Below are 27,501 nucleotides of genomic sequence, written 5' to 3' on the forward strand. Positions count from 1 at the left end.
TAATAAACTAATTTTCCCGCAGTGGTCTTCAAAAAAAAAAAAAAAAAAAAATGAATCAGAGATTAGGATATACATGAACACATTAAAAGAATAAAAGTTGCGGCTAAAATAACATATTCAACAAGCAGATCCTCTTATGCACATAATTTACATAGAAGCCAAGATTAACATCAATTATAAAAAAAAAATAATAATAATAATAAAATAAAATAAAATAATAATATTAAAAAATAGGAGATAACTTTACATGGGAGCATAAAAGCTAGCATATGTAACAAGTCATTTTTTACAACAGACCAACAGTGGCATATATGAGATATTAAAGTATTAAACCAAACATCTCTTCACTTGCTGTAATCCTAACTTCCTAAGCCCTGCCACAAATTAAATCATCCATCAGCATCCATAAAAGTCAAGCTTACGAGTTGCATAATTACTGCATTAGACGGTGAAAAAAAAACTACAAATAAGCTGAAGGTCCCTGTAAAAGGAAAGACGAACGAAACAGTAACAACAAACATTTTCTAAGCTAAAAATGAAGGTTGATTGACATATAATAAAATATTGAATACATGCAGCACCATAGAACTCATAGATCAATAGTTGATACAAATTAAAAAAAAATAATAATAATAATAAAAATAAAATAAAAAAGATATGAGTTAGCAAAGAAAGCCATGCTCGTTAGTCATTATGCAGAAACCTTAATAGATTGAAAGAGCACTAGTCACCAGATAAAACTCCAAAATCCCAGACTAGCAGGCCATCCCCAATTACAGTCGAATCAAGCATCAAAAGGAAAAAATAAATAAAATTTCCTCCATTACAGAGTTAACTAAATATCTCAATTAGTCTATCCAAAACTTAATACAATATCTGCGTAAACAAAATTATCCCCAGTTAGCCCAAGTTTGTGTTTTTCCTCATAAATTTTCATCACTGTTTATAGCATTTAGAGAAGTGTGACTGGGAATGAGGGGAAAATACATGCTTCCTCCTTGGACATTTACACAATTCACACATACCAATCTTTTAGTGATTATGTAAGAACAAATATAATTATTTCCAAAATAGCAACTTAATATAATTTTTACAATGATATAATTAAAGAGAGTAATGGCTAAACTCGGGCGTAAGTAAGCTAAAAACTCTAATGGTGCAATTATTTCCAAAAAAAAAAAAAAAAAAAAAAACAGGATGAAGTGTTAATGGTAATGAGACTTGAAGAATCATTACCAAACATCTCCATGAGATTTTCCTTGCAAAATAACTCATATCTCATTATCATAACCACCATTCATTTACCAAACTGGTAGTTTGATGTTTGGATTCGTTTTAACAATTGGAGAAAATGCGGAAAGCAGACAGGTTTACCAACAATCTACTACAAAGTGTAAGAACCACAAGGCCTCTCTACTGAAAACTCCACCAAACACTTATATTTCAACTTTAATGTGTACACATTGGAAAAATAGAAGGAAAATACCATGGTTAGATTATTTATGAGAAAATACCATGGTTAGACAGATTATTTATGAGTAAATTACCATGATTAGACAAAAAAACCATCAGTTTTGTCTATGGTTCTTTATACCCAAAAAGATTCTTCATTTATGTACAAGCAATTCAAAACAAGGACACCAACATGAAAAATCACTAGTCTTCAGGAGAGAGACCATTTAGGGAGGGATTAGAGCAAGATTAGCCCTAGGTCTTAAGATTCTAGATGACATCATCATTTTCTAATTTTGTGTTCTTAAGACAAGACTTTATTATTTTAAAGCATTTATAAAGTTTGGTCTTAATAAAATCTGAAGTGGAGTCTTGAAAATTCAAGACTCAACTTCAGACTCAATTTAGCACTCAATTAATTTTTCTTTCTTTATTTTTAAAAAACTTTAATAATTTAATTTATATGTAAAAAATGAGTCTGAGCGATTGAAGAGATAAATTTTAACGAGTCTTAAGGAGTCTTACATAATTATAAATTAGAAAAATAATTAAATTTAATCTAAAAAGCCGATGTGGCTATGAATTAAAGTCTTAAGATGAGACTACGCTAATCTTGCTCTTAGGAGAGATGCATAAGGGAAAAGAATTAGCATTTTGGAAATATTTTACCAAGTGCAAATTTTACCAAACTAATGGTTTGGGTGCATATGAGCGTCATGCCACATAACCTTTTATTGAAATGGGCAGTATAGGATATATTTGAGCTGAAAGAAGAACATTGGCTCATTTAAGTTCACTCCTTCCCTCTTTATTTACATTTATTATAGGAAAATAAGTACTGTGAAGTTCGGGGAAATAAGGGCTGCCAAAGTTCAATTCACTTACTCAAGTTTCAATTTCAGGAAAAAAAGATAAAGTTCAGTGCCAATAAGGGCTACCCAATTTCAATTCACAATTACAAGTTCATGCAAGTAAAGCCTAGAGCCAATAGGTTACGCCATACTAAGGGCTAATAGGAATGGATAAGTAAAATTCAACTGAGGAGAACACAGTCACACACTCACACACCCTTGGTTGCAGGCCATAAGCCTAAATCACACCCTATACATAATCAGCAATTCCTTACCATGGCAGGAATTAGTCAACCATCTCAATATGAGCTTAACATACTCATTTTTATCTTCTCTCTTGAAACTAGCATTCAGTGAAAAGGGTTGTCTCATACCCCACCCCAAGGCAAGCTTATGTGTCATTTTTGCAAGAAGTAAACTAGCTCATCTTAACTAACAAACTACAACTACACCCTTTTTAGTTGTTGGACTCGAAACACTAATGATTGTTATCCCCAGGATTCATACATTAGGGCATGTGGAACAGCTGCTCCCATGAAACATAGCAAATGAATACAGGCAATTACGAAAACTATTACTCAAGAAAAAGAATAAACAATACAAGATACGGAAATGAAAAAAAGGGAAGAACTTTACATGATTGACCAGCACGAGGACTCTGCAGATCAAGGGTTTGAATGTAGATAAGGACCCTGTGGAATCTTTACATCTCCTATTATCCTACCCTTTAATGTCATATCATCTAAAATGCTCTTGCAGAATGGAACATGTCTGATATTAATCATGAATTTCAGTAAACCAAAAAAAAAAAAAAAAAAAAAAAAAAAAAAAAAAAAAAAAAAAAAAAATATTTACACAAATCAGGATAGTAATCACACCTAGAGCTTTGAAGGACCAATTTAAGAGTTAAACCATGAAAAAGGTGCCAATTGTGGTTTGATGAAGAACTTTAGAACTCCGATCGAGGCCATGAGAAGCAACCTAAATGAAAAAGTGTTGAGTGTGCCAAAAGGTGATATTGAATTGTTGTAATAAGGCATGATGGAAAACAATCAAAGATAAAGTAATATATAGTAGACTTTCATCCCTCACCATGTATGTCAAAGCTGCATAACGTTCTTCATTCAGGAACAATGGTTTGCCCCGACGCATTTCAACATCCTGCAAAGTAAAAAAGTACAAAGAGCTAAGTAATGATAACCCAAAAGTTCTTTACATTGCAAATTTCTTGATTTAAAATAAACTATATGGGCAACTTGAGCAAATAAATCTTCGGTACCTCTTCACCATATGCATCAAGGTAAGGTGAGGGCCAAGGAGCTTGGCGTGCATTTCTCTGAAGCAATATCGTTGTTTTCTATTCACAGGGGTAAGAAAATAAGTTAGCAAAAACCTACACGGCCCAAATAATGTGGGGGGGGTGGGGGGTGGGTGGGGGTGGTGAGGGGATAGGCATGAAGTCCATATAAAAAGGGAGCAATTTGACAATAGGAAGACAACTATAACAAAGAATATGTACTAGCATAGAAAAGTCTTGGAACCCCTACCCTGATTAAAAGGAATACCCCAGTCCCAGCACCACAGGACGCTGCATGAGCTTGACATCCACTTTCACTATAGAGAGCAATAGTATCAGAAAGCAGCCATAACAAAACAGTTAAATATATATCAAAACTACTGATTCAGTAAGAATGAAAAATTAATACTGGACCTGCAGCAGGACTTCCAGGCTGGAGAGCACAGTCTACCACACAATAGGCATAAAGCAGGTTCTTCTTGCACAACTTCACAATTAGGGCATCGAACTTTTATATACCTGAATAAGAAGGCGTCAATACATTAAGATCTTTAGCATAAAGCAGACGTAAACATACACATTGGCATAAAATACAGTTGGATTCAACAGGAACAATAATTATGATTAAAATTAAAATAAATAATTACATTAAGGCTTAATACTAATTCAACAGCTGGATTCAACCAGAGCACCAATTATGATAAAAGTAAAAAACTAGTAGATAATAGCTACATAACGACATAATACTAGCATAATAGTAATAGCAAGGAAAGAGTTGAAGATGCAGTCGCGATCACAGCAACGGTTGTTCTGTAGTAGAAGCGGCTTGTAACGGATTCTGCCAACGCGGTGTGTGAAAATTTTCACAATGATGGATTATAGCCTCATTTACATTTGATATTAGTTTAAGTATTCTAACAACATAATATAACCAAACCTATGAGTGATTAATTTATTTGGTAATTAGTTATGTAATTTCACATAATTAGTTATGTAATTTTGGCCAATTTTGAAAAAAAGAATAGACATATTAAGGGGAAAACACATTTTAACGCGGCAAGTAACCACTAGATGATGGGACACACAGCAAGAAAGACGTGATTTATGGCGGAAGTTCAAGGAGCGGCATCTCCAAAATCCATTACAGAACGACACGAATTTACTTCAATATTTTCCACGAGTATTAGTAGGCAGGGATTCGTATATAAAAACAGAAAAGAAAACTAGAATAAAGCAACAAAAAGAAAGGAAACCTCTGCACAAGATCCTGATAAACAACAGGAAGACGCATCAGCTGAAATGGAACTGCTGGAGTTGAATGCAGAACACGCTGAACACATTGATCTTCAAACTCTTTAGAAAAATGATAAAACCATTTTAACATCATAGAACGTAAACCTCCATCTTTAAGAGCAATATCCAAAGGAGGAATTCCAAACATGTTGCGCAATTCATTAATCTCATCCCTATCCCCCAAATTACCAGTAGCCTCCTGACAATCAGAGATATCTAAAGATTTATCAAAGTCGCCAACCCTTGGGAGGGAAGGTGAAATTGCAGAACACTTCAGAAGTTTCCATAACAACAGACATCTTCGCAGATATGGTAAGCTTAAATTATCAATCACGTCTTTGACATGACAAGAAGGATCAACATATTTTGAAACAAAAAATTTCTTTGCAACGGCAGATTTTCCAGCTAACTTGGCAATATCAGCAACCAGGCAATCATGGAAGCCTAAATCAGTCACGTTGCATTGTGAATATGAGCAGTAAGTGATTATAGCCTGCAGAGTTTTAAAAGTATTCAGAGATGAACATGGTGAATCAAAGGTCAGCACCTATATTATTAATTTAAGATATCTTACCTGAATGATAGAAACACCATAAAAGGTATGCACAAGAGATAAGAAACACTCTTTTGATGACAAGAATGGATAGGGCAGGCAAAATAGAATCCACATCAATGTTGAGAAAGGATCATGGATAAGAACAGGATGTGAAGCCTGGTCCCAAAATTGCATGTCAGGATATTCCATCTCCCCATTCGTATGTTTTAATAAATACAGAAGTCTCCCTGCAAAATCAAACAAATCAGAGGAAGCATGTACATGACATAAGCTCAGTAATTTAAGAGCCAGGTTGAGAACATGAGAGCAGTTAACTTTTCATAAAAGAGTTAGAAAGCTTTAGTAAAGAGTTATATAAATATTTTAATCAAAATACACTGTCACAAGAGACAAATTGATCACATCAAGTACAATGTACGATGCCTCTCACCATCAGATAGCGTCAATTTTTACACAGTACAACACGAATCAATAATGAAATTTCTTCAAAGTTACCAGTATCAAGAAACTTTACTTCTCCAGGGTCAATATCCTAATTGGTTCTGAACCTACCAGTTTAAAATCAATGAAGGCAGAATCCAAGCAAAGAAGGGCCATGGGTCAGAAGTAATGAGTATGCTTAACTAAAATGTAAAATTATACTACGCCACCATAAAATGGCTTGACACTTTTTTTAAAGCTATTGAAATGTTCTGGGGGGGAAAAAAAAAAAAAAAAAAAAAAAACCGCATTTCTATGCATATGACATTAATGGAACCGATGACATTAATGGAACTGCGGAAGACCCACTTATGCCACAGCCATACCTGCACCCCAACCCCCAACCCACCAAGCAGAGAGAGAGAGAGAGAGAGCTCCCTCTACCTCAGGGAAAAACAGAGGTACAAAATCAAACATCCTTTTGGGAAGATCATGAATAGGATTCAAAGAAGTACTTTCTAAACTAAAAATAAGCAGAAGCCTGATATGAAACATCAAAATTAGACCTAAATCTCCAACAAGAAAAGCACGAGACTTTTGACACTTTCAAGGTTATACCCCTTTTATTTTACGACAACCTTAACTCACATGAACACACAAGACTAGGCAACATGCAAGTGCTAATTTTTCAGAAAACACGAGCAATGCACTCAATTCCAGATACAGTTCTATGATGTATACATAGGAAGGGGGTGGGAAGCAAATATTCACTGATAAGATATGATTGATATCAGATAAAATTCCAAAAAGACAAGGGGAATGCACTCAAGTTTTAAGATGAATACGGAAATAATGGAAATATACATAGATTTGAAAGGAAATCTCTTACCTTCTCCACTGATACCTTCCCTGTGACCCTTACTATGGGTTGGGCCACAGCAAATGGATTCTGAAAAGAGTTGAAGACCTCTAAATCTTAAAAGTAAATCAGGCAAATTTTTGCTTCTAGTACTCTGGATGATTTTCAGCAGCAATGGAAGTATAAACCCACCAGATGAGTTAAATTCATCATACAGAGAGCTTAGACCATTTCTTGCACTAAGAGAGCTCTTTCCGCAGCGAGCAGCAATTTCTGTTGAGATAAGAGAATACTTGAGAGTGGCCCACATAAGAACAGAAGGGCTCACCCTCCCCGACCTTGAAAATGTATCCTGTTTATCTGGAAAATACATTCCACTTAACAATTGAAAGACAGGTTCAAGATTAGGCCTAATCCTTCGGTTTCTCTGCATAGGCAAAGCCTTAAGCATTTCACCCCTTGAAACAGCAGAAGCTGCAGTTTGTAAAATAGACAAGGTGTATTGAAGCTGCAAGGAACCATTCTCCTTTTTTGACTCAGTCAAAGAACCAAATGGAAGCACTGTAGAGATGTTGAAATTCGTAGGCTGCTCCCAAAATTTATGAGAAGCACCTGGCACAGCAGGTAGTGTAGAATTTGCAAGGCGACGACATACTGGACAGAGAAACTCACCCTGTAAAAAAGCGATAAGTGAAAGATAACAGAAATCTGGAGAAAAACAGTACAGAAGATTTTATAAAACTGTACTTGATCTGGATCAACAATATGCCCGCCTTCAAAGACCATTCTTCTTATAAGTCTGCATTACAAAATAATCAAAAAAGCTGTAAATAGACCTGAGTAATAGGGTAAGCAGATGACCAGATATATAAGAGAAGAAAACTATCACCACAGAAATATTACCATACTATCACCAACTGTTTTCCATGAATAAAAATTGATTGTGCAATCCACAAAACATAAGGGAAAAAAAATGAGTAAAGAAAGTGAACAATGGAAAGAAGTACATTTAAAGCACTTCACTAATAAGTGCAGGTAAAGGGGAGTTGAAATGTGAGTGTGTGCGTGCGCGCGCGCACATGTGTGTGTGCGTGTGTATTTGCTACTATAGCCAACCATTGACATATACAGATATAAAAACATGAATTCAGTACAACATAAGGAAAAACAACTGAAGTTGTCTCCCAATATGTATAGTAGATATAACCTTCATGGTGGCCAGGTAACACAGCAAACATACTAAGGATAGTTTTCAAACCAGATCCATCACCCCCCATATAGTAGATATAACCTTCATGGTGGCCAGGTAACACAGCTAACATACTAAGGATAGTTTTCAAACCAGATCCATAATTCATATCACAAACCCCCCCCCCCCCCCTTCTCCCCCTCTCTCTCTTCTTCCAGGATGGGAAGAGAAATCAGAGAATAAAAACTGACAACCAAAAGAAGCAAGTATGCATACATCAGTGTGTGTTTTCCTATTTTTCCTTTAAACTAGCACACTAAATTGTTTTGTCACCATCTAGAGGATCACCAATATTGTATACCTCAGACAGAGAGATAGTCAATCCACTGCAGAGTAGACAGTCTATTATGAGACACCCACTGTTGTAATGGCAGCGAATCAGCTATAATGGGGCAGGAGCTGAGGTCCACTTTCTCATAACATTAAGTGAGGGTTTGTCTCATCTAATGATCTGAAATTGTTAATTAAACTTGTAGCTCTAAGTGGAACTTTTCCAATTGTGCTGACATAATTTATGCTCATTGTACTAATGCCTTGAGCAACAATGGATGCTCTCATTGTAACTGTCCTAATATAAATATAATTCTTCTGTTTCTTTTTAGCTGCATCACTTTCCTAAAACAGAAGTTTCAAATTAGTTGCATCACTTTTTTTTTAGTTACTCTATCTCTCTCCTACCACATGGGTCCATTTTTTTTCTTTCACCCTCTATCTCTCTCATCTCCAAAAGTTGCCTAGGAGTCCACAATTTGCAAAGTGATGCAGCTAAAAAAAACGGAGAAAGTACAATTATATAAAGAGATTTCATGTTTTCCTTTATTAATTTTGTTGTTCTTACAAAAAATCATTTTTAAACAGTTCTTCAGACATAAAATTTCTAAAATGTGAATAAGAAAAACACACAGCAAAAGGTATACTATGCATGAGTTAAAATGTTAACAGAAAAATGAAACAGAAGGGTAAAAAGTAATCACTCAGATAGTTGAACTGCCAGCAGAGCTCACCTTTCTTTTAATGATGACAAATAACGATCAAGACATCCTTGATGAACTGCATGGCCGCAGGAGGAAACATGAATCCCATCACAACCCAAGGGGCGAAATTCACCATAAGACAAAATCTGCACATCAGGCTCCATTCTACGGGAATTGCTGTTTTGCAAAGGATCCCTAGACTCTTTTGTAAGAGAAGCTATATATTTCCCGAGCAACGGGGAGTCTCGGTAAGATGAGTTTGCAGCATCCTTACCCGAAGAGGATCCTTCACCATCCCTTATAAAACCAGAATCGTGAACAACACTAACCTCTTTGTGAATAGAACAAAATAAATCTTTCTCCAATGATTCAAGGGAATATACAGCCTTATCCTTCTTCTCAGTAGATTTGCCAGGGTTTTTAATTTTTCGAAGCTCGGGAAATTGAGACTTGAGGTAATCTATAAAGGCATGAAGTTCTTCAGGGTGAGCCTGAGAAGCAAACTCATCTACTGCACCTTCTACTAACTGTGCCAACTGAGAAGATGGTAAACTATCCACAGAGCTAACATTAGCAACCGTAGCCGTAGGATCTATCCTCACAGATGTGGACACAGAGCTCTCCAGCCCATCAGACTGCCAGCCTTGTTCCCATGAAGGAGGACCTCTATCAACAAAGTTTACAATCCTAGATTTCTGTTATAATTTGCAAAAGGAAACTTAAGTATTAATGTTTTCACCATTATTTGGAAGATTAAAGATGGCAATATCTATTACTGTATCCAGCAACCATTTTAAAAATTTAATAAAACAATAAAAATAAATCTAATGCAGTTGTCTAGAGATTGTCGTATTGAGAGAAAAAGGGAAATTCTCATTCATAGCCCCTTATTTTTTGGACATTACATTTTATAGTGCCCTCACCCCAGAAGAGGGAAACGAATAAATAAAAATAAAACCCGCCTCTCTCTTGATATGCCCAATGTTAGTGGTATAAATGTGGGGTAGGGCGGCCATGATGGTTAAAACTTAAAAGTCACAGCTTACAGAATTGACCCAAAAACATGTAATGACTGTCTCTTTCTTTCTCGTATTATAATTAAGGAGGACTTGACAGATGAACTCCAACCTCCTCAACCTCCAAAAGAAGCCAAAAGAGATAGAAGTATTTGTAGTTCATATTCCAACATGATTTTTGAACCACCCAAGCAAGCCCTTTCGTTAAAGTAAATAATTAATTTGATTTTTTAAAAATCCCATTAAGAAACAAAAAAAGACTTCTATTACACTTAAAGCAATAAAAGAGGAAGAAATCAGCATACCTGAAGCAAAATAAGAAAAGATACTGGGTTTCTAGAATTAGGATCATGACAAAGACAACAGACATGTGTTTCTTCGGAATCTTGGGGTTCATTAGAGCCAGCATCATCTTTCTCAAAACCAGCATCATCTGACCCAGCATCAGCTGAAGACTTCATGGTTGCCAGAAATTTAGATTGCTCAGCTTTCATTTTTGCCTGCCCAGCAAACCAAGGCAAATCATATTATGAACAACCATCACAAGAGACTTTTATGGAATAGTGATACAAAAAAGTCAAGAAAGTATCTAGGTCTATACAATGATTTATCCAAGTGAAGTTTGTAAAAATAAACATTAAAACTGAAAGTTGTACAAATTAAAAATTGTTAATTGAGCAGCTTAGGTAAGAATCCATATTTGACAAGCTGAGACGCTGACTTTTTGTTTCCTGCACTACTTAATCACCCAATTTCAGCAATCAGCATCTTATCATGCAAAAGTACTGAAATTGAACTTTTATTGCTCCCCACCCCCCCTCCCAACCCCACATTCCCTGAATAAACTCCACAATTTTTTTAAAAGGTCCCAAAACAAACTCCGCATATCTCTATCAAGTAAACCTTTCCCTTTCTTACACATCAAGTCATCAACCACTTCCTTGTCTCCGTCCCAACAATTTCTCTTGCATTTAACCTCTCTCTGACCATAACCAAAGTTAGTTCATGATTAACTTCATCTCAGTGCCAAACCAAAAGAAAAGTGCAAGTTTATTTAAGGGGAAAAGGAAGTAGAGACATGATGTCTTACCAATATGGCAGCTTGTTGTTCTCTGGCTTTCATCTTCCTCTTCTCAGCATCAGAAGCTGAATTGCTCATTGTGTCATCAGCTTTGTTAACAATTTCAGGAGCAAACTGCTGAAGTTTCGATACGCATTTATAGTCTAGGTCAGCAAATTTTTTCAGCAGAATTTCTACAAGGGAAGAAATTTTGAAGTTCCCTGCTTCTATTGAGCTGCCCATGTTTTCTTTCCTGTGCATCCTCATCAACAAGACCAGAAGTGACAGTAAACTCTGATAACTAGATCCACCATGCAAAGCCACTTCAATTTCCTCAGTTGCAACATCTACTAACAGACTGCACTCCCCACAATGAGTAGATTGATGGCCAGAATTTCTCTCTAAAGAACAAATATCCAGTGCTAGAGAAAGCAAGTGCAGAGCAGTTATAAGTACTCCATCAGGAGCACGTGATTCTGTTGATCTATCCGTAAAGACAGCATAAACGAGGACAGCCCGAATGACCTGGAGAATAGTCTTGCAGGTAGCTACTCTAGCTATTCCAATCAATGGTTGATAAATATTGGTCCACTTAGGCAATTGAGCACTAAGGGCAGAAACCCCACAAAAACGAGAGTATCTTTCCTCAGCAACCTGCAAGTCTCTAGGATTCCAACATGGATGGTACAGATCTAGTTCTTTCCAATATGGCATTCGCAGAGAGTACTTTCCCTGAAATACATAGATGATAGATTATGAGCAAGGATGCATCAAATATCTAGACACAAAACAGAAATAGAAAGGGGAAAAGAACAGGAAGAAAAGGCAAACCTGATTTAATCCTGATGGATTAGAGTAATGAGCAATTCTATCTAAGACCCCCTGTAATTGATCCAGTTTCGATAGGTCCTTAGGTAGAGACTTCACAAGTTCACTGTGAGTAGCATCACCAGTTGCAAGCTTGCAAACCAGTTCTCTTTGCAGACTCTGAGATGCCGTCAGTCCACAAAATCGCCTCTCTTTGACTAGTTGAATTATTAGGGTGAGCAACTCTTGCATTAAAACAGGCTCATACCTGCAAATGGCAGTAAAAAGTAAGCCAATTTGATATATAAGAGAAGATAAGCATCATTATTAAGCAAAAAAGCATGGGAACAAAACAAGCCTAAACTGAAGCAAAAGACCAGGTGGAGTCATACATGATGTCAGTCCAGAAAAATAAAGGATTTAGAAGTTAAGAGATACTTGTATAAAATACAAATAAATGTGCTAATTTGAATTATCACTGCAGTAACTCTTTTGAAAGCTTTAGTGACACTCAAATAAAGGCTAGGACAGACAACGAACAAAACACTTATTCTAACAAGGTTGAAAAGAGTATTGATCAATCAATCAATCAATCAATCAATCAAAGCCTTAATCCCAAAAGTGGGGTCGGCTAACATGAACCAAATTTGATTATTCCGTGTAGTCATCAACATAAATCTTTCTCCTCCATCCCTTACGATCCAAAACTTCATCCTCACGTAAATCCATGCACTTCATATCCTTCCTCACTCCTTCCAACCAAGTCATCTTTGGTCTCCCTCTTCCTCGTTTATTCTAACAAGGTTGAAAAGAGTATTGAACAAGCAATAAATTAACTCAAGATTACAATGGCTTAAATCAAATGTCTCACAGAATTATCCTTCCAGAGGTTATACAATAGGTTGGTCTGACACCTTTGGAATTAAGGGTCTACCAGAAAAGAGAGAGAAAAAAAAAAGATCCAGCCGTACAGGTAAAAATGCGCACATATATGACTAGCTTCCCTCACTCTGCCCAGGCAGAAGCCTCAACATTGGTGTTCAGTAACGACAAATTATGGCAACACAGAATAAAAAATTTCACTCAACATGTTGTTTTGTTTCTTCATAATAACTTATATGGTATAAACGAGACAAGTACTATCCTATTTATGGTCATATTCATTTGAATTAAGGGAACATAAGCAGGAGCTAAAGGTTTGCTCAAGATCGGTTTGTTTAGTAACTATTGTGCTCAATTTCAAATCATAAACATCTCCTTAATTAATTGAGTTGAGATCACAAATGAGCTTAGTTCCTAAACAAGCTTTGTTTAGAAAAAAGTATTATTCATAAACAAATATTGTGTTTCAAAGCCTCAAAAGTTACTTAAAACATAAATACAAAATTCAGGTTTTTATTTCTATTTATAAAAAGATCTTTATCCTACCGCTCATTTGATTTTGAAAAATTTCCTTTGATGCAAATATATTATGGAAAAACAGATCTACATATGATTGTATCCAAAAATGGTTGTAGTATAATCATTCAATTTTATTTTATTTTGAAAACAAATGAACTCTCTTAACGATAATAACCAAGCTATTTCATGAGCATTAACAAACGAATAGTTCATGAACGCATATAAAACAAGTTGTTCATGAACATGTATAAATAAGTAATTCTTAGTTCGTAGGGTCCCAGGCCAAAGAAGGCAAAGTTAGCCTACAAGCATACAAGGGCCGCTATTAGACGAGCTTCAAAACGAACATAAATAAGATTTAGCTGAACTCAAGTTGTTCACTAAGAGTTTTGAGACTAGCTCTCAGCTCATTTACACCCCCATGTTAACAGAGAATCAGATAATCCTTAAAACATTAATATAGTTTGTCAACACAAAGACCAATTTTTTGTTTACTAGATAAATGAACATCAAGATTTAGCTGAACTCGGCTGTTCACTAAGAGTTTAAGCTCTCAACTCATTTTTACAAATACATATACGACAAAAGGGGTACGCAAGCAATTGCACCAAGGTCATATAATAGTAGCAGGATTAGCCACACAAGTTTCGTTCTTTTCACCTGAAATCACCTTGTCTGGAATTACCTAGGTTCTAAAATTATTTCCTGAAACTTTATTTCTCAGATGAAATGAAAAAGGCCTTTATCATTTAGTTGTATTGAAGAATCTCTAGGCATAAAGGGACAATCAAAAAGCACAAGTTCATTACCATATCCAAAGAAGTGCTTCAGAAAATAAAAATAATCTCTGTGAGGTTTGAGGAGATGACATACTCACTAGAACGCTTGAGATCCAAGGCAAGGTAATTGGACAATTGAAACCGTTCTAAGATTCTTCTTACATATAGATCAGCTGGAGCAAGTGCAGCACATAGCTGCAGCAAAAATAGATCAAGCTCTAGCTCATGATCAGACCTGCAAACAAAGAAGGGAATTTTTGACAAACAAATGAGCAAGCAGTAGCAACACACAATTCCTTTATATACATGCACAATACTTGTCTGCCCATATGCTGATATGCATACACTCTCACAGCCATACCCAACAACTTGTGCAAGGAAACACCATATCAAGAATTAATGTATAGTGTTAGATAGGTTGATAATTATTAATCCGTACATATAAACATACCAGCGAATAGAACGATACCAGTTGAAACACAATATCGCAGCATCACCATTTTTCCTCCACATACCAGCACGAACCTGGGAACAAAAGACCCTGCTTTGCAGTGGATGCTCCATCATGAATGAAGAAAATCCATAGGGATGACAGCCTCTAAGTAATTTTCGGAAGAAATCAAGGTGATCAGATGATAAAGGATTCAGATAACTGAAGTCACCCTTATCTGTCAGTACAAATTCACCATAATAGTGCCTAAGAGCCTCCTTCAAAATTAAAGATAGTAATCCATGCAAGGGCATATGTAATGATATCTCTTGTGAACTTACATCATAATCAATATCTGGCCAATCAGATAAACTCAACAAAGACAAGGCATCTTTTTCAGCAGATGTTCCTGATTCCATAGTACTCACATCCTTTTCAATATCCCCAGTTTCCATTGGACAGGCACTTGTCACCGAGGAGCCGTCAGATGGACCTGAAATGTATGTTCCCCTCTTGACACTCAACAAGGCTTCCTTGAACGCTGATAATTTGCAACATGAAATGTCACTACTAACATGAGATACAACATTACTTCCTGCCAACCAACCATCAATAGCCTTTGTTGATTCACATGTCAACTGCAAGACAGCAGGTATGACTACAAAATTACAAGTAACATCAAACTTCTGTGATGAAGATTCTGATGTACTATTGTCAGCAGCTGAGCTGCAGATGGAGCTTTCTTCAGAAAGTCTACCAACTTTAGCATGTCTCTGACTATATCCATCATCAGTATCTAATTTTTCTTTCTCAACAGAAGCCTCCTTATCCATATCTTCACTATCAGCAGCAGAGAAAGCACTCTTCACTAGAAGCAAATGGATGCTAGCAATAGAGTTGCACACAATAAAAGGCAGGTGTGTATTATCAGGATCTTCTTCAATGTGGATGCTAGTCTCTCGCTTTTGAGGGTTCATGCCTTGCACTAAAGACAAAATCTGCAACCAAACTTTGACAATGTCTGGTCGTTCATGTGTCACATACTTGGCTACCACAGAATGACTAACAACAAACTTTATGTCTTCCATCACACGGCTACATGTATCAAACACACCAACCCACTTGTTAAACTGCATAAAATTTCCAAACGCATGAGAATGCAAATGTAAAGCATTGTCTACTAGCTGGTTTTTTTTAAAAAAATACTATGTATATAACATCCCTCAAGAAAATGAAAAAAATGAAAGATGCAAAACATTCAGGCAATTAACTGAGCAAAAAAACCCATTACTACATAAGAAAAGCCATATGCTCACCCAGCTAAACAAAACCTCGTCCTTCAAAGACGGTGATTCCAGGCATATTTTCCCTTTCTTCTACTGTCTAATTTTTTTTCCTCTAGATCTTTATATCATTTCTTTCTTCTTATCAGCCTTTTTCTTCTCCTTAACTTTTCAGTTGGATTATGGGAACGCTCCCTGTGCACGCCCTTTCCGATTCTTTCCTCTCTTCTGTTTTCCAGTTTTTTTCTTCTTTTCTACTTACTTTCCTACCTCTACTTCTATTGGTATATTTTACTACCTTTTTTTTGTCCTACTCGCTTTCCGTTTATGGTTATTGCTTTTTTAAGTTCTACTCACTTTACTTCATTCCATTGTTGGCACACTACTTTACCATCTCACACCTCAATAATTACACCTTTTCAAACTCTCTCTCTCTTACTTTATCTTACACTAACCCACCTTTTTACACCCTCTCCCTCTTAGACCCTATTCACTTTATCTTGAAAAAAATATATGCAAGAAAAAATTTCACTTCAGGAAAAATAGTTCATTTCAGTAAAAAAAAAAAAAAAAAAAAAAAATCAGTTTAGTAAAATAAGTAACTGTAATGAAGAAATATAATAGGAAATTGGTAAAAAAAAAATTAAGTGTAGTAGAATTAATTCCAATTCAGTAAAAATAATTTAATTTTAGGAAAAAAAATTTCAATATAGTAACGAAAAATTTCCATTCAGCAAAAAGAAGGTGAAGTGAACATGGCTTCACTTTTCTTACATTCATCATCTTTTTTACATTCTCTTTCTTACTTTATCTTACACTCGCCCAATCTTCACTCTCTTACTTTTTCTAATGACCACTCATCATTTTGATATGTTTTTTAAACTATGTGTCTACAGTTAATTAGACAAACAAAATAATCAAGAGGTAGTACATTTTTTCTTTTCTACTCTACCACTACTCCTTTTCTTCTCCGCCATTTATATCAGGAAATAATATACATACCCACCTGTCAAAACACCTATTTTAAATTTAACCACACTTTTTTTTTTCTTTATTTTAAATTATCACCCATATAATTAAGGAAAAATTGCTCTAAATAATCCCAACTTTCCCCCATTCACCCAAAATAATCCCAACTTTCGATTATTTTTGAATAATCCAAACTTAAATATGAATTTGCTTCTAGGCCCCAATTGACCGGTAACCTGTTGATTAGGTAAAAAAAAAAAATTAAAATTTAAGTTACACGTGTCACCACGTGACTGGCGAAAAATAAGTTTAAAAATTAACACTTAATTAACTATTTTAAAAATAATCAATAAAAATTAATTTCAAAATAATAAATTAAAAAAAAAAAAAAAACAAAACAAAACAAAAAACAAAATTAACCCCACCAACCAACACCAAACACCAAACATCAACCCAGCCACCTCCACCACCCTTCCTCCCTAAGCCACCATAACTACCTGAACCGAAACCTCATCCTTCTCTATCCTCACTCGCCATAACTACCACATCAGAACCTTATCCTTTTCTATCCTCACTCGCCCGCCACAACCTGAACCGCAACCTACCTCAACTGAACCAAAACCACCCACACCCGAAACCCTAATTCCCACCTAAACCGAAAGCACCCTTACTCAGGGTAGGATCGACTATCCGAGCCTTGATGTCCAACCGCTAATGGTCTGCTTTTGAAGAAAGAGATAAGAAGTGGAGCCAATCTTCGAAATCAGATTTTTCCGGGACGAGAAAGGGGTTTTGGTTTGGGTGGCGTGGGTGGATGGTTCAGGGGAGGGGGATCAGTACGGGGGGGGACGGCTGGGCAAGGCCGGAGGCGGGAGTTGCCGGGTCGGGTTGGCAAGGTAGGCGTCGGGTTGAGTTGGTGGGGTGGTTTTTCTTTAATTAATTACTTTTTTCTTTTAAACAAAATTTTTTTAATTGTTTTATAATTTTATAATTTTATTTTTATTTTTTGTCCACTCATGTTTCGACAAGGACACGTATTAAGAAACTTGTTATAACAAGTTTGATGACTTGCTAGGACCATTAGAAGCAAATTCATATCAAAGTTCGGATTATTACAAAAATAATCTAAAGTTGGGATTATTTTGGGCAAATGAGGCAAAGTTGGGATTATTCTTGTCAATTTTTCCTATAATTAAAAATGCTAGGTTTCAACACCTTTTGCCAAACCCCCCACTTTTTAATTTCCGACCCCTTTTCACCTCTATTTCCACGAATTCTTCTTAATTCACTACTAAATCCCTACTCTAACCTCCATTGAATTCATACAACCTCTTGTCAATTCCTTTGATCTCCCTTCCATTAATGAAATTGTTCTCTCTTTCTCTCAACTAACCTAATATGGGGAGAAATTAATCTCATCAAAACCCTAGAAAGGTCAAAGAATAAATGCGCTAAAACAAAGGATTTTTTTTTTTTTTTTTTGAAAAAGTGGGAGAAATAGAAAGTGTGAGATTTTGGGTTGTGAAAGTTTGGATTTTTCAAGGAAATTTGTGTGCAGTTGAAGCAGAAGCAAGAGAGATGAGAAATTAGGACACCAATCACATCATCATTAGTTACAATAATCAGTCGTTGCATTATCGGCACAAGTGGCGACAGAAATTTGGGGTGGAGGGCGGCAACGATGGTGGCAAAGGTGGTTCATTGGAAACACGCAGGGGAGTTCACATTCATTGTCGGAGAATCATGTGCGATCCAATCATTAGGTTAATTGTTGTTGAATATGTGGTGAATTGCTCCTTTAATTGCTTAATTGTTGAGTGAAGTAGTCAATTTGAGTGGTAGGAGAAATTAAGGTTTATGTAAATTAAATTGAAGATTTCTTAAAGTTGAAACATTATTGCAAAGAAATCATATTTATATAAGGTTTTATACATTTAATCAGTGTTTATTAGTTTATTAGCCATTTTGCTGTTGTAAATCATAGAAAAAGGAAGGGTAGTTATAAAAGTGGGACCCACAACCGGAAACATGACCGGAATCCAACATGTGATGAAATCTAAGTTTTTTTCATTTAAGGGGTGGTATTTTAAAATGCATCAAAAAAGGGTGGTTAAATCAAAAGAAGGTATTTTGAGGGGTGGTAAGATACAAAATTTTCTTTATATTAGCTTAATTTTATAATTCAACTTTCTTCCTATTTATTAAGATGAATGAAGAATCCAACACATCTTCTACAATTCATCAGATTTGAATCCGGCTAGGAAAATGGGAAGCCACGACATAGAAAAAGATAATTTGGCATTGTAGACATTGTGTTGATTGACAAAGGGAGGGGCACATCTATTAAAGCAACTCTTGGTAGAAGCCTAGAAGGTTTCAAAAATGTGGTTAATTACCCTTGGTGTATTCTAGGCATGTGAGGGAGGAGGTGAAATGACTGAAATCCTTTATGTTATAAAATGGCTAACGGCTTAAGCTAAAGTTAATTTTTAATAATGCCAAGATATAATAAACTTGATGTTGATGACATTTAATAAGGAAGAGGTGGATTGTGTAACATTGAACTCGGTAAGGGTAGCTCGGGTCAAATAAGTTCCAAACCCGTTGGATGTAAAGGGGCCAACGGCCATTTTTCTTGTTACTAATCCCAAATACATTGATACGAAGAAAAAAAAAGCGATGGCATCTTTAGGGTATGTGATAACCACATTAAATAAAAATGGCAATTTGGTAGTTTTGCATTTAATGCAGCTACTTTTGATAGTTTTGGAGTGATAGAAAAAACAAACAATAATATGGTGAATGGTCCCAGATTAAAGCCAATAAGTACACATGGGTTAAGAAATTCTCTCCTATTAAAAATAGATGACACTAAAACCAACTTAAGGAGCAAAATCAGTGGGCAACAAATGGTTGTAAAAGTTTAAACAACAAATTGTGTAATTAGATAGTCCAAAAAGATATTGTGAACTTCGGCTTAATGTTAGAGGATATTATATTATTTCCAAAGGTCAAAAATGCTTGAGAGAAGAAAGACTTTAGAACAAACGAGGAATTGGCCAAATGAAGTGTCGAGGGATAAAGTAGCTATATACCAATAGCTCTCTTTAGAACGTGATGAGTAAGGATAAAAGTATTCCGATTAACACCAAACCGAATTAGTGTTTTTTTTTTTTAAAAAAAAAAAAAAAAAATCAGTTTGGCTTCATATTGGAAAGTTTAAAAGTTTTGGATTTTCGGTTTTGGCCAAACCGAATTTTAGGCCAAAATATGTAAGCTCATCTCACCTTTCACATAGACCCTTCATGCCTTTAATATATATAAACTAAAAACAACCCTAGCCCCCATACTTAGTTACTCTCTCCTCTATTTGCTATTCTACTTCCTCTCTCTTCTCTCCTCTCCCACTATTTCTCCCGTTTGATCTCATGCAACTTCTATCTCCTCTCTCATTATCTGCTCTCGATTAAGCAACTTTTGAGCATCTCTCTCTCTCTCTGTGAACTTCAATTTGAACGGATTAATCAACACAGGTGCCTATGACTTTGTTCTTCATTAGGTTCATCTTTTTCTCCACCTACACGCCGCGTTTCAAAGGGTTCTTTATGATGAAATAGAGGTGAATGTAAGGAAGCAAGCAACAAGCCAACAAGATCTTTGGGTTTTTTTTATGTAATTTGTATGTCAAAATTATTGATGACAAATTTAATCCTCCAAAGAATTAATGCCATAAAAAATAATGTTAAGATTATTTATCAAATTATGTATTGTTAATATGTCTTCAAAAATCAAAATCATATAATTTACTTGTTAATATCACAAACCTAAAATTAGGCTAAAAAAATATGATTTTCGAATGGATTTAATTTCTGTATAAGAAATTCGGTACGATTAGGATTTGGATTGAAAAATCTAAAACCGAATTATTTCAGTTTGGGCCATAAATCAAACCGAAAACCGAAATTTCACCCCTTATGATGAGGAGATTCACAATCAAAGACAATTGTAAAATCTCACGATTACTAGATTTGTAACATCACTCATCACTCTTGATCAATTACAAAACAAAAGAATCCTTTGTGAACATAAGCAAAATACTTCCAAGTGGCCAAAGGAAGGGTGGGGAACCTCTCTTTTGCATGATACCTGATTAGTCTTGAGAAAAAAAAAAAAAAAAAAAAAGAAAGAAAAAAAGGCAATGGAATGTGATTATGAAGCCCTAGATAAAGAAAAGGAGGCTACTTCTAAGACTTTTGCAATGGAGAAAGAGCACAGCAATTCAGCACACAAGCCATAAGCATTAATAAAAGATGGGATTTTCAACTTCAATCTCTACATGTGATTGGTTACATTCTAAATCTAGAGAAATATTGATAATCCAAATCAATAAGTTTTTAAGGAAGTATTAGGAATTGTATGATTGCATTACAAGGTTGATTTCGAATCTTGAAACTCAAGACAAGATACTAGCATATTTAAATTTATATGCATTTATAAATGCCACCGGTCTTTTTGGTCATCATATGGCAATTAGGCAAAGGAATACCAAATTGACATGTAACAAGGTTATAAATATGTAATAAAGATTGAAATACAATCTTAAAAAATTACTTTTTTTTTTTTTTTTTTTTGAACGGATCTTAAAAAATTACTTTAAAATTAACAATATTTTAATTTCAAAAGTAAAGTGGTGGTCTTGATTTGGATCTCCTACTTTATAACCCCCTTTAGCCTCACTTGTAGTGCTACTACCTCCTAGAGGAACTTAGGGTTTTTCAACTTGTAAGTTGTAAGTAGTTTTAAATTTTAATAATTTAATTTACAAAATTACAATATCCTATTACTTTATTAGATGATTTAACTAAGGAAAAATTGCTTTTAATAATCCCACCTTTTGCCAATTCGCTATTAATAAACCCACAATTTGATTACTCTCTCCGTCCCCTAATACAAAGCCTCATTTTCTTTTTAGGTAAACCAAAATACAATGCCTCTTTCTATTTAAAGGTTGTATTTTTTTACATTATTATCCTCTTTTTATGAGCTGTCATCTTTTTTCCTTTACTGTTTTGTACTTTAAACATCAATTTCCAACACTTTCTCTTTCTATCTCTACAATTATCCCCGACTACTTTTTCTTTCTCTCTATCTCTTTATAACCCCAAATGCACATATGTACTTTTAATCATTAGCTTTAAAAAATTTACAACGTTATTAATTCCCGAGCAAACCAAAAGAGTCTTTGTATTAGGGGACGGAGGAAGTATTATTTAATAATCCCACCTTTATAGGTCATTCTCTTTTATTGGTCCTAACCCGTTGGTAATCAGTTTTGATAGATAAATATGCTAAGTGTCACTTTGCAATTGGTTGAAAAGTAAAATTAAAAAATTGAACAAAAACTTAAAAAATAAAACAAAAACTTAAAAAAAATTTAAAAAGAAAATTTAACCTAACCCACCCTAATCCCAAACCCCTCCCCCTGCGGCGCGGACCCCCCTTCCTTTCCCATGTACCCTTGCCGTGACCACTAACCTAACAAAAAATCTACCCCCTCCATTCCACCACCACGAAACAGCCTCCCCTCCTTTTCCCACACCTTGTTTTGTGGGTTTTTTCATGGTGGGGGAAAAGGAGGGGGACTGTTTCGTGGTGGGAAAAGGGAAGGGGTGGGTTTTTCATTAGGGTTTAGGCATGGTATAAAAATGCAGCCGGTACGTCGCGATTTGGCCGATATGTACCGAATTTCAAGCCTACCGATTCGAGTTTTGCCGCTTTGACACGGTGTTTTTAAAAACGTCGAGATTTTAGCCGATTCAACCGATACAAAGTAAATTTCACCCGCATTGACCGATTTTATCTCACAGCTCGTTAATTTCCAATGAATTTCTTGCTTTATAAAGAATAAGGAGAAAAAATGATAAAACAATGGAGAAACCTCCATTGGAATCAAAAGAGTTCTTTGCTGAACTCGAAGAGGAGAAAGAAAAGAAATCTGATTTTTTTTATTTTAAAAAAATCCATAAGTGGGGGTAGGTGGGGATAGTGGGGCAGGTATTTTTTTAAAAAAAAACTAAACATCCCCACGTGGAAGTACTTGAGCCAAGTTTTTAACTTTACTTTTTTTTTTTTTTTTTTTGTTGAATAGGTATTTAACTTTACTTTGTACAGCTCTGTACTACTTTTAACTTACTGTAATACTTCTTTTAATTTATTTTTAGTGAAATTCGACTGTTATTTAGGCTAAAAAGTTTAAACTATATTGATTAATTATAAAATTTAAATATAAAATAAAATAAAATCCTAAAATATAGTTTTTAGTTTAAATAAATTTTAAACAAAATTCTGCCACTACAACCGCGACCTAGCCCGCGACTAACGCATCAATTCCGTTACCGTGATGCCGCGACCGTTTCCGCGATCGCGACCGATACCGCGTTTTTATTCTATGGGTTTAGGTGGTCGTGGTAGGGGTAAGAGGAAAGGAAGGGGGTCAAACGGCAATGGAAGTGGGAGGTGGGGAGAGGGGGCTGCCGGAGGAGAGGTGGCGGTGGGGGTTGGCTTGAGGTTATTTTCTGTTTTTTTTTTTAACTTCGTTTTTTATTTTTTAAATAATTTTTATGACCAATCACGTAGTAACACATGTAATTTAAATCAAAATAAAAAATTTTACCCAATTTACAAGTTAATTGTCACAAAGGACCGGTAGAAGAGAATACCATATAAAGGTGGGATTATTAGATATTAATTAAAAGGTGGATTATTCATAGCAAACCAGCCAAAGGTGGAATTATTAAAAGCAATTTTTCCTTTAACTAATAAGATTTACTACTATTGGCACAAGATAATATTAAATGGATCATATCCTAATAAGCTTTCAATATTTAACTCCCCCTGTCCCCAAAATTAAAGAGTTTGAATCTAATTATACCAAAAAGCTGGCATGTTCATTATTCTACACTAAACAAACCAGGCTCATATCACGATGCATATAAACGCAAAAAAAATACAGCACAGAAATTTAATAAACTAAAAGCAAATTACCTGAAACTGACCATCTTCTCCACAGCAAGAAAAGAGAATTTCACCTAGACATTCCAGAAGCATAGCCAAAAGATTCCGTTCTTTAACAAGGTATGGTATTAGTGTTGGCACAGTTAAAATTTGCACAGAAAATGTTGATATTAGAGGGTATTTCTTAAGAACATTATCACTCGATGTCCTTAGAACCTCAGCCACAGGAGCAGGGTAATAATCAACGAATGCCTTAGCAAACTCAAGCTTAAATATGGGTTCAGCCAGAAGTTTCAATAGCAACTCATGCAACATCTTTGTGGCATCATCACCTAAGAACCTCTCAGCTCTTGCCAACATATTTAGTAAATCAACTGTGTCACACAACCTCTTAGAAACAAAACTCAGCAAACTTTCACTTTGATTGCAAAAATCAAGAAGCATCTCCACCACCACATAGGAAAACGCATTAGCTACTATTCTTGGCTCGGTGTCATGTTTGGTGACTGAATCCCCTCTCAACATGTTTTCAACAACTGATAACTTACCTTTCCAACACCTGAGAAGAAGATCTAATACTGGTCCAACTGAATTACCAATCTCATCTGGGAGAGGTTGTATTTGTTCTGCACCTTTGTGCTTTGAACAGAAGCCCTCTCGTTTCCAGGCAGTCTCATCACCACAATCACAGCAACCCCCTCCAGTATATATGATTGAATAGTCATGATTCTCATGATTTCCATTCTGGAAACATGGAACGCAGATTGCACAAGTTGGATCATGCTCACATGTTTTACACCGAAATGCTAGATCATTCCTCCCCCAAACAGAACCACACACACCACGCTGACCAACATTCAAACTAGCCAGGTTTTTCAAAGCAATACTCGGTTCATGTTCAAACATCAACCACTTAAGCCAAATCATGCTTTCATTATAGACATCTTTCAAATTAGGATGACCCAGAGCCTTCTTAGACCCAAATTTCTTTTGACCAACCACTCCTTCAATATCTGTGTCTGTAGGCAAAATGGCTGAGACTATATCAGGCAACAGATGCTTGTTGAATTTTATGAAACGAATCAAACCAGGCTGAAGATCTTTAAGATACTCCTCAGGAACTCCAATTACTGCCAGTCTCTGTCACAGAAGACAATAAAAATTTTAAAGAATGCAAAATCAAGATTAATGTACAAAAATACAAGACCAGAAGTTGTGTGTGAGCAATTGTGTGCAAGTAATTGTGCCAGAAATAATTTGATGTTTTATTTTAAACAGAGCTGAAAGTGTCACAATAGCACATCTTTCTTGGGTGTGAAATAGTAGTTCAATTGATGTTCTTCAAATTTGAAGAGCACAAGCAGATATCAGCTTAGGCATAGGTTTGCAAGTGGCTCATTAAACCTTTGACACTCGGCGTTTGTGGATCATTATTGAGTGTTGTGCCAATGGCTTGATATAGAGAGATTCAAAGAGCAAGAATTTCATGTTGACACTCATGGCCTCATGAGATAGAGTTGTCTTTTTGGTTTCTCTGAAGTTCTCATGCATCAAAGACTTTCTCGCCATAGTGCCATTGGCACTCCCCTTTGACTCTTTCCTGATCCTCTTTAAGGTAAAATTACTACATTATCGCTTAGGGATAAAACATATATATTTTTGATAAATGGTTTTATGGAGACACCTTCAACGCAATAAGGGTTAGATAATTCCCATCTCCGCTAGGCAGGAACCTTGTGAGAGGCACTGATGCAACAAAAACATATTTCCACTGCAGATTTCATATCGTTTTTTAGAAAATGGTACAGGTTGTCAAATCGACAACCTAAAAAAGAGACTCTAAACATTTCCACCACATGTAGGACAAACCTTCTCCGCATGCAGGAGACATTTAAAAATTGACAATCCCTCATCAGCAAAAAAAAAATAAAATAAAATAACATAAAATTTCACAGCCAAAATTCCTTCGAAATGCATAACTCATATTTTTTATTGACAATTGATATCACTTCTGAACATTATCAATAATACGATAACAGAAATTACTGTGTGAACTTCAAACTCCTTTTTTTTATTTTTAAGTTTTTTTGGTTACTTATGCAGACTCTTGTTTCTAGGAAAGTTGGTACAACAAAATAGTAAGAAAGAGCAAAAAGATGGGCGGGTGAAAAAAGGATGGATATAGTAAGAGATAGTGAGTGGAAAGATGCAAATACTATCAGCTAAAATGGTAAAAGTTGTTTGCTAAAAAAAAGCAAAAAGACCCCAAAATGGAAAGTGGTAGAATACGACAACAAAAAAAAAAAAAAAGACAAAGGGAGTACAAGATATCACATATTATAATGTTTCTTATCATCATGGCCCGCAGCTCCATAAAGATCATTTAACCAAAGCTCATACTACATTGAACTGACCTACAACTTATCCAACCCAATTCAAAATTCCTAAAATCTCCAAGCTCCACCCCAATTTAATTGCAAATTTAGCTTCACTACCCACATAGAGCTTTTGCATCTATTGTGTAGGACATTAAAGTGTGTCAAACATGACTACCATATCAAATTTTGCATTTTTTTGGTCCAAAATAAGACTGCAAGTGTCCATGCAAGGTGTGTGTCTAACAAACCTAAGAAAGTAAGAATCATTCCCAAGATTCTATCTAAAATGCATGAGAAGAAACCTGCACCGAAAAGCACCAAAATTTGGACACAAGATAAACTGCCGCATCATTTCAGTAGAAATAGCCTCAGTATTGTCAATACATATGGTTATACTACAGCCGATCATGGTACATTAAACAACCCGACCGTGTTTCATTCTAAAATCTCACTACAACATCATAGAGTATCAGAATGTTAGATCATTTTCGTAAGGAAGTGCACAATTACAATCAGCCCAACATATCAACTACACCGCCTTTATTTCCTTATTGATACAATCCAACTCCGACTTATGTCAACAGTCGTGTCGAGTAAGGAATATTAATGGCAACTATGTAAGCAAGCTACAAATACTTCCATAATTTCAACAAATGTCAGTGAAACTGAAAGCCACAACCTTTGACGCCAATAAATGACGGTTCAACACGATACTTGCAGCCAGCAAAACAGCTAAAAATATGCTAATTGATTATGAAATCACTCTTCAAATTTGATAATAATTTAACTTCAGATTCCATAATTAATTAAATTAGGTATGACTGGGTATAGAATTATTCCAAAATGTAATTTAATAATTACGAATAAAAAATACTCCAAAGTCTGACCAAAAAAGCACAACATTATCATACCATTTACCAAAAAAAAATTGAATTACTGAACCAATTCATCCAATATTCAATCAATAATAAAACCAAAAATACAAAAAAGTGGAAGAAAAAGCAATACCTGAATAATCCGATGACGAGGAGAAAGAGACGGCGACGATGACGAAGACGGCGAAGGCGAATCGATGTCCATTTTGAGAAGCTTAAGTAGCCAATCAACACAGCGACAACAGTTGCCGGATCGACAAGTTTCGGAGCCGTCACTACCCAGTATTGATGATTGCTTTTACTTCAAACATCCAATTTCCGACCAGATTCGCCGGTGACTGAGATTGTCGCCGACAACAACAACCGTATGCGGTGGTTGTAGTAAAAATGAAGATAATTGATAATGATGATGTTGTTGATGTTGTTGATGATGATATTTTGCAGGTTAGAGAAACTAAAGAAGAGGAAATGTTTGTGGGAGAGTTGAACAATCTACGTTTTCGGGTTATTCTCGATTTTTATATTTGTGGGTTGTGGT

General features: G+C 35.4%; 1 protein-coding gene across 3 annotated transcripts; it reads right to left on the reverse strand.

The window, feature by feature from the left end:
* Positions 1–200: 200 nt before the first annotated feature.
* LOC145589441 (E3 ubiquitin-protein ligase PRT6-like) lies at positions 201–27,501 on the reverse strand. 3 transcript variants are annotated; one of them, XM_081646009.1, is made up of 19 exons: positions 27,097–27,501; positions 23,741–24,850; positions 14,466–15,574; positions 14,109–14,249; positions 11,859–12,102; positions 11,058–11,759; positions 10,273–10,467; positions 8,982–9,646; positions 7,476–7,527; positions 6,759–7,401; positions 5,468–5,676; positions 4,854–5,386; positions 4,015–4,119; positions 3,851–3,917; positions 3,583–3,660; positions 3,396–3,464; positions 3,182–3,284; positions 2,940–3,045; positions 201–374 (listed from the first exon to the last, which is right to left on the reverse strand). In XM_081646009.1, exons 1-17 carry the CDS (start codon positions 27,166–27,168, stop codon positions 3,210–3,212), a joined length of 6,069 nt encoding a protein of 2,022 aa, XP_081502135.1. In that variant the 5' UTR covers positions 27,169–27,501; the 3' UTR covers positions 201–374; positions 2,940–3,045; positions 3,182–3,209. The 3 variants fall into 3 exon arrangements, with proteins under 3 accessions (XP_081502135.1, XP_081502133.1, XP_081502134.1); XM_081646007.1 differs by having other exon boundaries at positions 2,940–3,074; XM_081646008.1 differs by having other exon boundaries at positions 201–436; positions 2,940–3,074.

Source organism: Chenopodium album, chromosome 17 (assembly GCF_948465745.1).
Source record: "Chenopodium album chromosome 17, dcCheAlbu1.1, whole genome shotgun sequence".
In the NCBI taxonomy this organism is placed as follows: Eukaryota; Viridiplantae; Streptophyta; class Magnoliopsida; order Caryophyllales; family Amaranthaceae; genus Chenopodium; species Chenopodium album.

Excerpts from the sequence above, each read along its gene's own strand:
- LOC145589441 (XM_081646009.1), bottom strand. The coding sequence starts at position 27,168 with ATGGACATCGATTCGCCTTCGCCGTCTTCGTCATCGTCGCCGTCTCTT. Across the intron at positions 24,851-27,096 it reads CTCGTCATCGGATTATTCAG|AGACTGGCAGTAATTGGAGT; the intron begins GTATTGCTTTTT and ends CTTCTGTGACAG. Across the intron at positions 9,647-10,272 it reads CTTTTCTTATTTTGCTTCAG|AAATCTAGGATTGTAAACTT; the intron begins GTATGCTGATTT and ends AAATTATAACAG.